The sequence below is a fragment of the Diadema setosum genome, chromosome 9 (genome assembly GCF_964275005.1).
Source record: "Diadema setosum chromosome 9, eeDiaSeto1, whole genome shotgun sequence".
Lineage (NCBI taxonomy): Eukaryota > Metazoa > Echinodermata > Echinoidea > Diadematoida > Diadematidae > Diadema > Diadema setosum.
In genome coordinates this window covers 25,445,945-25,459,285 of record NC_092693.1, presented here as the reverse complement: position 1 = coordinate 25,459,285, position 13,341 = coordinate 25,445,945, and the positions used below count along the sequence as shown (strand labels likewise).

General features: G+C 38.3%; 1 protein-coding gene across 1 annotated transcript in view; it reads left to right on the top strand.

The window, feature by feature from the left end:
- The window catches only part of LOC140233500 (importin-4-like), an 83,861-nt gene that overhangs the window by 9,783 nt on the left and 60,737 nt on the right, over window positions 1-13,341 (top strand). Inside the window, exons 2-4 of the mRNA XM_072313618.1 lie at window positions 31-117; window positions 6,614-6,690; window positions 12,038-12,079. Of these exons, the coding sequence (XP_072169719.1) occupies window positions 31-117; window positions 6,614-6,690; window positions 12,038-12,079 (206 nt within the window). The remainder of the gene's footprint in view (window positions 1-30; window positions 118-6,613; window positions 6,691-12,037; window positions 12,080-13,341) is intronic.

The following is a 13,341-nucleotide window of genomic DNA, read 5'->3' as shown; positions in this document are numbered from 1 at the left end:
ATACTCCCTTTGTCTTCCACACAAATGTAGGGCACTGAGGAATTGCGGCAGGCACTGAAGAGCTCTGGAGTTGTGCCAGAGCTGTGCTCGGTACTTACGTCTTCTCAAAACCCGCAGGTATCGTTAGCCCTCCACTGACCTTCATCCTTCCTTCCTGTTCACTTTCCCCATTCGCCCCCTCTCATCTCCATGCAGTTTTCATATGCGGTCAGGGAGAGAGAGAGAGAGAGATTAAGGGGAAAACATTAAAACTCTTGTGCTGCCGCTCTTGTAGGCCCTGACAGCTCTGTCATGTCATTTTGTCTCCATTTGTGATTGAGGATTGAAAGTTATCTTTAGTTTCCAAACCTTATGTTCTCAGGTTTAGCACAATTTATCATGCCTCTAGTGATTTTGACATTTTTTTTCATTTGTTTGTTTGTTTGTTTGTTGTTGTTTTTTTAGGGTTTTTTTTTTTTGTGCTGCCATCCAGTCAGCCTACACTTCACATTAAGAGAAATGTAGACTTTTTTTTTCTTTCATGTAGAGCTCTACACGTTTTGCTCATTCAGGCAAGCAGAGCTGCCAACTAGTACTGATTTTCAGTAATTTCTACTGAAATTGGACAAGAATACTGAAGGTTACAAGCAAATTACTGATTTTAGAAATCATTGTCTGTGATAAATTCTATAACACTGTTAAGGATTACTGATTTTCACTCAAAAAAGGTGCAAATTACTGATTTTCAGCCATCATAGTACTGAAAGGCTTTTACATAAGTTGGCAGCTCTGGGCAAGTGATTTTTCTGCATCACAAAATTTACACACCACAAGCCAGCAAAAGTTTTCTGGCTGAGAATAGTTGATAAATACTTCTTTAAAGGAATCAGTGGATGTGTGTCAGAGTTATTCCCCATGTCAACTCTAACAGTAGAAGAGAGAATCATCGTAAAACAAAGAATGACATTTTTTATATATATATATATATATGCAAAAAAGTCCCATAAAAAAAAAAATTGATAAAAGATTAAAAAAAACTTGACGCTGCAAAATGATGTGATGTGTTTTGATGATTTTTCCCATTTTGTAATTTACTGGAAAATAACATGCTGCCTCATTTTTAGCCAGTTCTTTTGTATTTCACACCAATATGCCCAAAGTATCAAACAAGTGGTACAGGAATGTAGAACCTGACTTTGTAACCGCATATTTTCATCACTACCAAGATGTAATAATTACAGTAATGTCATACTTCCATTCATCACTAGTGATTGTAAATGTGCACACACACACATTTATTTTGTAAACAATTTGATAATGATTGAATGTAGATATGTTCTCTAGTAGAATTATCATACTGCATGATAAAAGGAGAATGAAATCACTAAATCGTCTGCTGAGAACGAGAAGGGCATTTAGGTGTCTTGAATACAGGCTTTAATTGCAACTTAACGCCCTTATGCCCCAGTCACATAGACATCCCGGACCACCCCGGACCACCTCGGATCTGATCCGGGGTGATCTGGGGAGAGATCCGTGTTAACGCCTTGGACATCCGTGTATGTCCGTGTAGATCCAGGGACATCCGGGAGGCCAACACGGCAACTTTTGGAGGTCAAAAACATGCGGCGTCATCCGGGGATTGCCTTGTTGGCAGAGCAATCCAGGATGGTCCGTGTGGCTGCCGTGTAGCTGCTGTGTTGATCCATGTAGCGTGTAGATGCTGTGTTTGTCCGTGTAGACGCTGTGCTCTTCCGGCCTTATCTGTATAGCTGCCTTGTTGATACCGTGTGTACAGTCATATCAACGCTCGTTGACACTCCATCGAGGTCAAACTATCCCGGATCTCCCTGGATCTCCCAGGATCTCCCTGGATCACCATGTAGATCTTTGAGAATCCATGTTTATATGTGACTGGGGCCTTATCATTTTCAACCGACGAAATGTTGTATTACATCTTCACAAGTTTTTTTTCGGTGGATTAAAAAACGTGACAAGTTATAAATTGCAAATTTACTGTGTGTATGTGTGTTAGGAGAGAGGGATGTCAAGTCAATATCATTAAACATATCTCTAGAGGAAGAAGGTGGAAGTTATTAAAGGGCAACATGATGGTACAGTTTTGTGTATTCAAGATGACTCTAAAAAAAAGTATAAATCAGATGATCAGAATAGCAGGGTATTAGACATCAAATAAGACAGTTACATTTTAGTTGTGAAGAGATATTGCTACAACCATGTCATGTAGATTAGCTGAGGTGATGATGTTAATCAAGTTTCACTAACTCCAGCTGAAAGTTATGAATGTTTAAAAAGATGAAATGCTTACACTGCTACACATGTGTGGTGTGGGTGTTGTGCAGTTTATTAGCTCACCTGAGCTATTGCGATCGCCCTTCGTCCGGCGTCCGGCGTGCGTAAACTTTTTACATTTTCATCTTCTTCTTGAAAACCCCAAGACTGATTTCCATCAAACTTGGTAGGTAGCATCCCTAGGGGGTTAGGAACTCACTTTGTTAAAATGGGCACCATGCCCCACCCAGGGGGCCCACAGGGGGGCCCAAACCCCCCAAAATTAAGGAATCTGTAAAAATCTTCTTCTCTAGAACCAGAAGTGATAGAGCTAAGTTAATACTATGAGTTAGTACATTGATGACTGTAGTTTCAAGTTTGTTCATGGCAGAATCAGGGGTGCCCCCCTTGGGACCCAGGGGAGGGGGGTGGGGAGCGGTCCTAATGGGGCCTAAATTGTACATTTTCATCTTCTTCTTGAGAACTCCATGACCCATTTTCACCAAACTTGGCAGGTAGCATCCCTAGGGGGTTAGGATATTAATTTGTTAAAATGGGCACCATGCCCCACCCAGGAGGCCCCCAGGGGGCCCCAAACTCCCCCCCCCAAAAAAAAAAAATGAAGAAATCTTTAAAAATCTTCTCTAGAATCAGAAGTTATAGAGCTAAGATAATACTATGAGTGAGTACATTAATGACTGTAGTTTCAAGTTTGTTCATAGCAGATCCAGGGGAGCCCCTCTTGGGGGGGGGGGGGGGGGGAGGTCCAAATGGGGGCCTGAATTGTACATTTTCATCTTCTTCCTGAAAACCTCATGATGGATTTTCGTCAAACTTGGCAGGTAGCATCCCTAGGGGGTCAGGATCTCAATTTATCAAAATGGGCACCCTGCCCCACCCAGGGGGCCCCAGGGGCCCCCAATCTCCCCAAATTAAGGAATCTTAAAAAATTTGGGCCCTTTTTTTTATTGTACATTTTCATCTTCTACTTGAGAATGCCTGGTCAAATTTTAGTAGAGCTGTGAATAATTTAGATTAGTGACTGCGTGAAAGGTGAACTTGCGATACTCAGATGAGCGCTAGACCCGCGGGTCTCTTGTGTTTTCTTCCAATTGGAAGTGAGTGGGTCTTAAAAACTATCTCATAAACACTGCACAGAGCGATGACTTGACATCAGGGTGCTTTATGGAGCTGGAATTGATAGTCTCAAGTGTTACGTACATGTATTTACAAACTGGCCCACTGGGTCTGTGCACAAAAAGGTGAGACAGAATTGAATTTGGGTAATGATTGTGGCAACAGAATATCCCTTTGAAGTTATTATTGTCAGCTTTGTACATAAGTGGAAGAACACTTTACATTTAAAATCATAATTTGCTTGAATGTTTTATTGATTAATAAGTCACCTTTAAAGTTTTAGAAGACTTCTTTTTACACAAAATTTATTTAATATAACAAAAACAATTTTTTATACCCCCGCCACACGTAGTGTGAAGGAGGTATATAGGAATCACCGTGATGTCGGTCGCGCGGTCGGTCTGTTGCAAAATCTTGCGTCGCGAACTCCTTCTACAGTTTTGAAGCAATTTAAATGAAACTTAGGGTAAATGATGATATTGAGGTATAGATGTGCAAGACATGTTTTTTGTGTTTGTCGGACAAGCATTGCCATGGTAACCATAATTTTACCAAAACCTTGTGGATTGAATAACTTCCATAGTATTTAAGCAAATCAATTTCAAAATTGGTATCTGTGATGATCTATAGGTGTAGATATGCAAGACACTCTTTGTGTTTGTACTTGACAAAGCGTTGCCATGGTAACCGCATGTTTTCTTCGAAATCTTGTGGAGTGAACAACTTCCACAGTTTTGAAGCAATTGAAATCAAATTTGGTAGGCATTATGGCCTTGAGGCATAGATGTGGAACACATAATGTTTGTGTTTGTCGGACAAAGCGTTGCCATGATAGCCATAATATTACCAAAACCTTGCGGATTGAATAACTTCCACATCATTCAAGCAATTAAGGTCAAATTTAGTATGTATGATGATCGGGAGGTGTAGTTATGCAAGACACCAATGTGTTAATATAAGAAAAATGTGTTGCCATGGTGACCACTCATTTTTGTATCAAATTGAACCATTTAATCTGTGAAGGTGAAATTTGGTGTGTATGATGCTCTTTAAGTGTAGTTTTGCAAAATGTCCTTTGTATTTGTATCAGACAATGCGTTGCCATGGTAACTGCATTTTGTTTTTAATCCTGTGGAGTGAACTTCTTCCACAGTTTTCAAGCAATTGAAACCAAATTTAGTAAGGCATTATGGCCCTGAGGTATACATGTAGATGTGGAACACATGATTTTTGTGTTTGTCACACAAACCATTGCCATGGTAACCACAATTTTACCAAAACCTTGCAGATCGAATAACTTTTCCATCATTCAAGCAATTAAAGTCAAATTTAGTATGTATCATGATCTAGAAGTGTAGTTTTGTAAGACACCAATGTGTTAGTTTAAGGAAAATGTGTTGCCATGGTAACCACTCATTTTTGTATCAAAATAAACCATTCAAGCTATGAAGGTCAAATTTGGTGTGTATGATGGTCTTTACATGTAGTTATGCAAAATGTCCCTTGTGTTTGTATCAGACAGTGCATTGACATGGTAACCACACTTTTTACCCAAACCTTGTGGAACTCAGTGTCAACTCTGTAATTGTACAGTAAACTAAAATTATTCTTTTTCCAATTCGACAAGTGCACAAACTTGGTACATGTATTAACGTCATAGCCCTCACGACATCACATACTATAGAGCAACACTAGGGGTGGGGGTATTAATCACCTTCAGTGATAATTCTAGTTTTTTCTAAATGTTGATGAAACCAAATTTGCTATAAATGTTGAGCTGAACAATAGACACAGTTACATAATGTATGTGCCTTTTTATACAACACCAAAGAATGATATCAAATTGTGATTGGCCAAGAATATGTCACATGACATTCAATTTAAAATACCTATCAAACTCTTTGACAGAGACAGCCATGCATTAGGCCCCTGGCATGGGCATAATGCACGGCTCATAACGTGCAAAGCGCCATCAAGTGCTGGCCTGTTCATTATCAGGCGCAGCGGCCAGATACTTAAACATTACATGTTTGCGTGCAACTCATTTATTGTTTGTATACCATTCTTTGCTGTTACTACCTGCACTTACCATCATTTTCTTTTTTTTAATGCAAATGTTTCTGACTAATTTTTGACATAGAGCTCTATGAATGGTAAGGCATGTCACTGTTTATTGTTCAGCTCAGGTATTACAGGAGGATGATGTCACAACGTACTTGTTTGAAATTTGTAATTTTTTTATTTGTTGTGTGAAGTATAACAGTCTGTCAAGATGCTCTTAGTTCTTTATGAGAAGAAGAAAAAGGAAAGAAAAACAGTATATTTGAAGAGATCTTATGGTGAGATATCACAGTTTTTAAAAAAGAAAATCAGATTTAAAAGTCTCTAACTACATTCATTAGAATAATTCATTCATTAGAATAATTTTCAGTGGATGACAGTGACTGAGTTAAAGGACAAGTTCACCTTCATAAACATAAGGATTGAGAGAATGCAGCAATATTAGTAGAACACATCAGTGAAAGTTTGAGGAAAATTGGACAATCGATGCAAAAGTTATGAATTTTTAAAATTTTTGTGTTGGAACCGCTGGATGAGGAGACTACTACAGCTTGTGAGTCATATGCGTACAACAGTATAAAGAAAATGTAAAGAAAATTCAACATATTTTCACTTTTTTCGCATAATAAAAGAGCACTTGACTTGCCTCTTTCTAAAGGCAGGGGGAATGATATTACCCCTAACATATGTCGGTAACGAGTCAAGGGAATGTGTACTTTTTTCAAAAGATGAAATTTTGTGAAATTCTTGTTGTATTTCCCTTATATTGTTGTACGCATGTGACATCTAAGTTATTCATACAATGCAGTAGTCTTCTCATCCAGTGGTTACTGCATTAAGACTTCAAAAATTCATAACTTTTGAACGGATTGTCCGATTTTCCTCAAACTTTCAATGATGTGTTCTGCTAATATTGCTACATTCTCTCAATCCTTAGGTTTATGAAGGTGAACTTGTCCTTTAATAAGTGCATCATTTTGTAGCTTGTTTTTATCTCCTTTCAACAAATCATGGACTTCAAATATAGTCTTTAATGTCCAATTGTCATGAATAGTTAAATGATAAATTGACCTTGTGTATGACTTGACATTACACTTAAGAAGCCCTGTTATTAATTGGTTCATTTATTTTACCTTCTTCTCAGGTTCGTCAGTTTGCAGCAGTTCTGCTGAGAAGACTCGTCAGAAGATGGAAAAAGTTCTCACCAGAATTCCACGAAAGGTGCAAACCAGCTTGACTTTGTATTGTTATGTGGGAGTATTCTCCCGCAGCTTGGAGTGTTTATCAAGATAATGTCATAGTATGTTAAATCATGAATATGGTAAATAGTTCCATCAGTCTCTTTTTTTTTTTTTTTTGCATCAATATCTTGTGCTCCATAGTTGATCACATAGAGGAGATGATGATAAGCTGTTATCTGAGAGCATGTTTTCATAAGAGAACACTAGGCAGTCAATGCATTATGCCAAGCTGTTTTGATTAAAGGTCCAGGGTAATGAAGAAAATGTAATTTCTTGTCATAGAAACCATTCTAGATGATTTTGATATTCACACTCATTTCTGGTGATTTTGAATGAGGAACAAGATATTGAGAAAGAAAAACTGTACTTGGGAGTGCCCCTCAAAATTCTGTCAAAACTCGGCAAACTACGCAAAATACCAGGTGACGTCATCTCGGGAATGAGCTCTATGGTAAACAACACACACATTTGCATGACGTGCACTTTGTAGTATACATTTACCCTATCCTTTGTCTTAGAACCTTTGCCAAGTATGACTTTTTTATTGACAAGGTCTTTGTTTTTGTTTTGTTTTTGTTTTTGTTTTTGTTTTTTGGTTTTTGTTTTTTTTTGCTGGGGGGGGGGGGCTAAAGAGACAATAATTCTTTCATTACCAGCCAAAAAAATATCGGGAATTGTAGACCTAATCCTCTACTATTAGTACTTCTGTAGGCTCGCGTCACTATAGCAATCCACGTTGTCATACATCGCTTAAACTGCATTGAAATGCAGTGACTTGGGACTCTGCTGTAGGCCGAGCCCAGTTACAGAGAATGGTTCAGAATTCCTTTGTCATATTGATTTATAGACTGATTGTATATTGTCTCTTGTCGTTTGGCTTCTTATCAAACGTTGGCACACATATGATCAGCCCCTTAGTAGGTCTAGAGTCAGAGACAGATTTTATCATACCACTTTGCTATGCAAAACTACTGATCCACGCTGATCAGTAAAATTTTCAGCTTAAAATGCTGTAGAAAGGGCATTTAAGCCTCTCACTGAATCAGCACTAGTGGAACATCTAGGCCTATTCTATTCTTAATTGATGTTTGGCTAACCGATTTTATGACTTAATCTGAAAAAAAAAATACTTGTTTTTCTAGGTTTTCTTGTTCTTGTTTGCACAGCCCACAGGTCTTGCAACTGTCTTCCTAATCAACTAATGCACTTTACGCACACCAAGATGATTTAGTTCTAGACCGGTCTACTGCTTTTGCATGACCATTTGAAAGAAATTCAAATCTGATTAAAGAGGTCAGGATATTGCAATTTACAACATAACAGTATCCTCAGTCGGTCCTAGAACAAACTAACAATCCTCACACATGCAGTCACAACTAGCTTGATGGTCCTGCTAGCTACAAATGTAGCTAGATCAACAGTGTACAATACTGTACAGTAACCTAAAATTCATAACCACTAGCTCTGTACAGTATACGGGCTAGAGCATGCAGCGAGCGAGCGTGTAAGTAATTCATCTGGCTTTGTGCATAGCCTGGGTACGTAGCTGGATATAAAACAATACCGTGGACTATCTGCTTTGGCAGACATTATTGCTAGAGTGATGGAATACATATTTGTAGAAATGGATACCATTCCCTACATTGGGGCCCCTGGGAAAAAGGCAGGGGGGGGGGATGGTCAAACCCACTTTCTCTGTGCAGTTTCTTCAATTTTGGTGTAACTGACTGTAATGTAGACTCCTGTTGAAAGGCATGATTTCATCACAGCTATATGGTCTGGAAATTGTTACCAAGTGATAAACATTTCCGTGACAATATTAGCCGTCTCAAGTGGCCACTGCATCACATGTTGCGATCACAGAAAGTAAAGCTCTTTGCAGCGTTTTTGCTTTCTCGCTGTCCGCTCGACCACCTGTGCTGCAGAGGCATCAGAAGTGATATTCAACTGTATATTGTAGAATGCATGTTCGTTAACATCACTCATGAATGTGTGCAGAGCGAGTATTTTCGGGGCATCATTGTCACTGTCCTTTCTAGGCATCGTTTTGCCGTGGTTACACCAAGGAAATATCATACTAGTACATCCTTACACGGGTGATATTCATTCTTCTGAAGGTTTGTTTAATCCAAAAAGTTGAATGTGATTTGTTATTCCGAAGGTCTTGTGATCTGAAAATAAAAGAAGGTCATGATACCATTAAAATGAACATTTGGACTAACGAAACTTATTTCGTTTTCAAATGAACAAACCTCTTTCTTTTTTTTTTCATCTTCAGAGTAAAGGGTGTGTACAGTTCTGGTTGAGATGAGGATTTAGCTTTTAATGTTTTGCGAGATATTCAGAAACCACTCTATTACATGTCAAAGAGCATGCAATTCTAAGGGGTATCAAAAGTTTATTTGATAAAAATCGGTTTTGAAATGGCCGAGATATCCAAAAACAAGGTGAAACAAAGAGATCCTAATAAAAGGCGTGGCCTGTCAATGACCTGTCACCTTTTATTATTATCACTTTTTTGGATATCTCGGCCATTTGAAAACCAATTTTCATCAAATAAATGTTGAATCCTTCTTAGAATTACATGCTCTTTCATATTTCATAAGGGGTTTCTCATTATCTCACTTAGGAATGTTCAAAATATGAATCCCCACCTCAACCAGTGCTGTACAGTCCCTTTAATGAACCTTCAGAATAAAATAATCCGTTGTGGTATTATAATTATAATTTTCGAATTAACAAACCTTCGTAGTGACAAAGCTGTAACCGTTGTGGGGCCATCATGTTATTCTGACATTTCACTGGCAGTGAACTACACATGGGCTTACCTAATAGCCTCGTCTTAATGTGGAAAACATTGGAACTTTGAATTAATCATGAACAGATCCGGAAGCAGAATAACGCTTGATTGCTCTTTCCCTACCCTATCACTCCTCTTTTTTGTACATTTCTTTGTTTCATGCCTTAACTTATTGGCACTTTTATCTTATTGCATCCCATTGGGGATGAGGGCTGTAAGGTGCATTGTACTTAACTAATGAATGTACCTTTTCGGTACATCTATGGACTTGCTGTCATTTTCTTTGATCGCATATTGTTTAACAAATTTAAGAATATACATTGTAAGTGTCATAGAGCACTTAATAGATGTTATCATATTTATTAAATTTGAAGTCCATATTGAAACAGTATGCAGATAAGACCAAAAAAAAAAAAATTGTTTTTTCATCTCATCGACCTGTCTTAATCGTGTTCGAGCCGCGCGGGGCCGCAGACTACGTTTTATAGCATGCATTGCATGCTAGCTACAATGTACCTTTTTGGCTCACGTGCATAGGTAGTGCGCTAGCTAGCTACAATGTAGGTACCGTACTAACTGCGACCAGCAGCCCCATACGCATAGTGTAGCATTCAGGATCATGACAGGGTAGTATCGCGGACAAATATCAACTTAAAATCGAAAAATTTCTTCAATTTGAAGACTTACCAGTGAAGTGGAAATATTGACAACTGGGTTCATGCAACGTTTGGTTCTGCCAATAGTCCTTTTCTGTTCGAATCGGTCGAGAGGAACCTGGGAGAGCTACACTGATTTGACGGCCAGTGCATGCGCACACATCACATGCGCACAAATTTCAAATCCATCGACTGGATAAGATGTCTGTGTGCGCATGCGCTGGCCGTCAATTCCTTGGACAAGTTGTTTTTATGCCTCTGCCACGAAGTGGTGCCAGAGGCATTATGTTTTCGGGTTGTCCGTCCTTCCCTCCGTCCATCCGTCCGTTCTTCCATCCGTCCGTCCATCCTTCCGTCTGTCCGTAATGAATTTTGTGGGCAGCGTAACTAAAAAACCTTTTGAGGTATCCTAACGGAACTTGGTATGTATGTGCATTAGGGGGTGAAGTTGTGCCTATCAACTTTTAGTGCACATGATGAAGGTGAAAAGGTCAAGGTCAAATGCTCAAAATGTCACTATTTCCCCCATATCTATGCAGTGCCTGAAGATATTTTCTTGAAACTTAGTGTATACTTGTATTACCCAATTAAGATTCTCTGGTGAAAGTTTGGGGTCATGAGGTCCAAGGTCAAAAGGCCAAGTAAAAATGTTAAAATTTCACTTTTTTCTCCATATCTTGGAAATGGTTCAAGGTATCTTCATGGAACATAGTATTTATGCATGTACTGATTGGCAGTGATTATCTAGGGAATTTTGGGTTCATTGGGTCAAAGGTCAAGGGCAACACTTCAAAATTTTACTATTTCCCTCATATTTATGCACTGCCTGCAGGATTATTATTATTTTTTTTTTACTTGGTGTATGCATGTATAACCCAACAAAGATTCTCTGGGAAGTTTTTTTGGTTTTTTGGCCAAAAAGGTCAAAGGTCAAAAGGTCAAGTTAAAGTGCTGAACTTTACTTCTTCCGCCATATCTGGGAAGTGGCTCAAGTTATCTTGAAACTTATACATATTTATGCATGTTCTGCCAGACGGTGATTATCTTATGAATTTTTAGGGTCAAAGGCCATTACTATTATAGTACTACTATACTATTCAATACAGAAATTGCACTTTTTTTTTCTCCGTACCTTGAAAATTACTCAATGTTTAAACTTATGAAAGGGTCAAAGTCAAGTAAAAGTCCTAAAATCCCCAAATACATGCTCTCCCATTCATCCAATTAAACCTAGTTCAAGGAAGGTGAACATTCAACACATTTGTGATAAACACGTCATTTTAATATTTTGCCAATTTTGTGATAATGTAATCACACATTGTCCACATGAACTACTGACCTATTAGGAGAATCATGCATTATGGCGGAGGTATACCAGTCGCCATAGCGACATTTCTAGTTCTCACCATGTTCCTCTCAGCCACAGTGAAGAGGCTACCCTGAAAAAAAGAAGAAGACATGAGTTTTACCATTACTGTGATATAAATGCACCCTCCAGCTCTTCCATAATTCCGGTAGAGGGAGTCGTCTTAAATTCTTTCTGTGGCCCTCACTCACTCGTCATTGAAAAATGTGTAGCAAAATAATGAATTTAAAATGTTCCTCCTGTAACTGTTAATTTAGGGTAGACTTGCTTTACTTTAATAGTTGTATGATTCACAATGACCATACTAGTACAGAATATGATTCATCTTGACCATACTAGTACAGCATATCTTTTCCCCCCAGTCGACTCTCATTCATTGTTGTAAAGTGTTATGGAAAGCTAAGATATCTTCCATGCAAGCTATAATTTTTTTTTTTGTAAAATTATTTCAAAGTCATTTCTTGCAAAGTTACACTTTGTACATACTTTATGTATTCTTTTTCAGCTTGAAGCAAATCACCCTCCAGCTTCTCCAGCATGAGAATGAGTAAGTCTATACACTGTTCCATCTTGTTTCTCCTACATTGTGTATTTCAGATTGTGTGATTAATACAGCCATACATGTCAATTTTTTGGGTCTAAATTTTGCTAAAAGCAATGGCATTATGTGACGAGGCACCATAAATATGCTAATATTTAAAGAAAAAAAAAATACTGCAAAGCCATCAAGTTGCCAACTGTATGACACATGACACACAAGCATTGATTTAGATGCCTCTGTTCCAAAGGGTGCCTGAGGCAGTACATTTGTCTGTCCAAGCCAGATCTTGTTATCACAAATTTAAGAAGAACTGCCAAGTGGATTTTCTCAATACTTGGCCCAGGTATAGTGGTAAATTGGCACCTCGTCTACACCCACCCTGTCCACTATCCACCTAGTCTAATGCCATCTCGTCTAAACCCACTTCGTCTACTACCAACTCGTCTACCAACCATTTTGTCTATATGCCAATTAGTCTAATTGTCATTTCGTCTACTAGCCATTTTATCTAATGTCCAATTTGTCTAAGTCACATTTCGTCTAACACCCATTATGTCTATTGACCATTTCGTCTAGTAATCATAAGGTCTATGAATAGAATAGTCTACAGCTCATTTTGTCTAATACCCAATTGGTCTACAACTCATTGTCTAATAGTCAATTAGTCTAATAACCAGTCAGTCTACTGCCAACTAGTCTACTGCCAACTGGTCTACTCCCAACTCGTCTACTCCCAATTGGTCTACACCCAATTGGTCTACTCCCAACTCGTCTACTCCCAATTGGTCTACTCCCAACTCGTCTACACCCAAGTGGTCTACTCCCAACTCGTCTACTCCCAACTAGTCTACACCCAACTTGTCTACTGCCAACTCGTCTACTCCCAACTCGTCTACTCCCAATTGGTCTACACCCAACTCGTCTACTGCCAACCCATATCTACTGCCAACTAGTCTACTCCCAACTGGTCTACTACTAGTTATATATATATATATATATATTATTTTTTTTTGTTATTTAAGTTTACTTCATCCATTTTCTTTTTTCCCAATCAAATAGGTTGAACACTCTTGGTGCCCCATTTGGTTTAAATTTTTATGTTCTAATTATGACAATTTTTTAAGGAAAAAAAAGATAATGTCACAGTGTGAAAAACTTGCTGTGTTATTTTTGTGTTGGATGTGTAATTTATATCAGAAGCAATCATGCAGCATTTATATGTCCAAACTTCAACACTCCATCCATTCAACTTTGATACACAATCATAA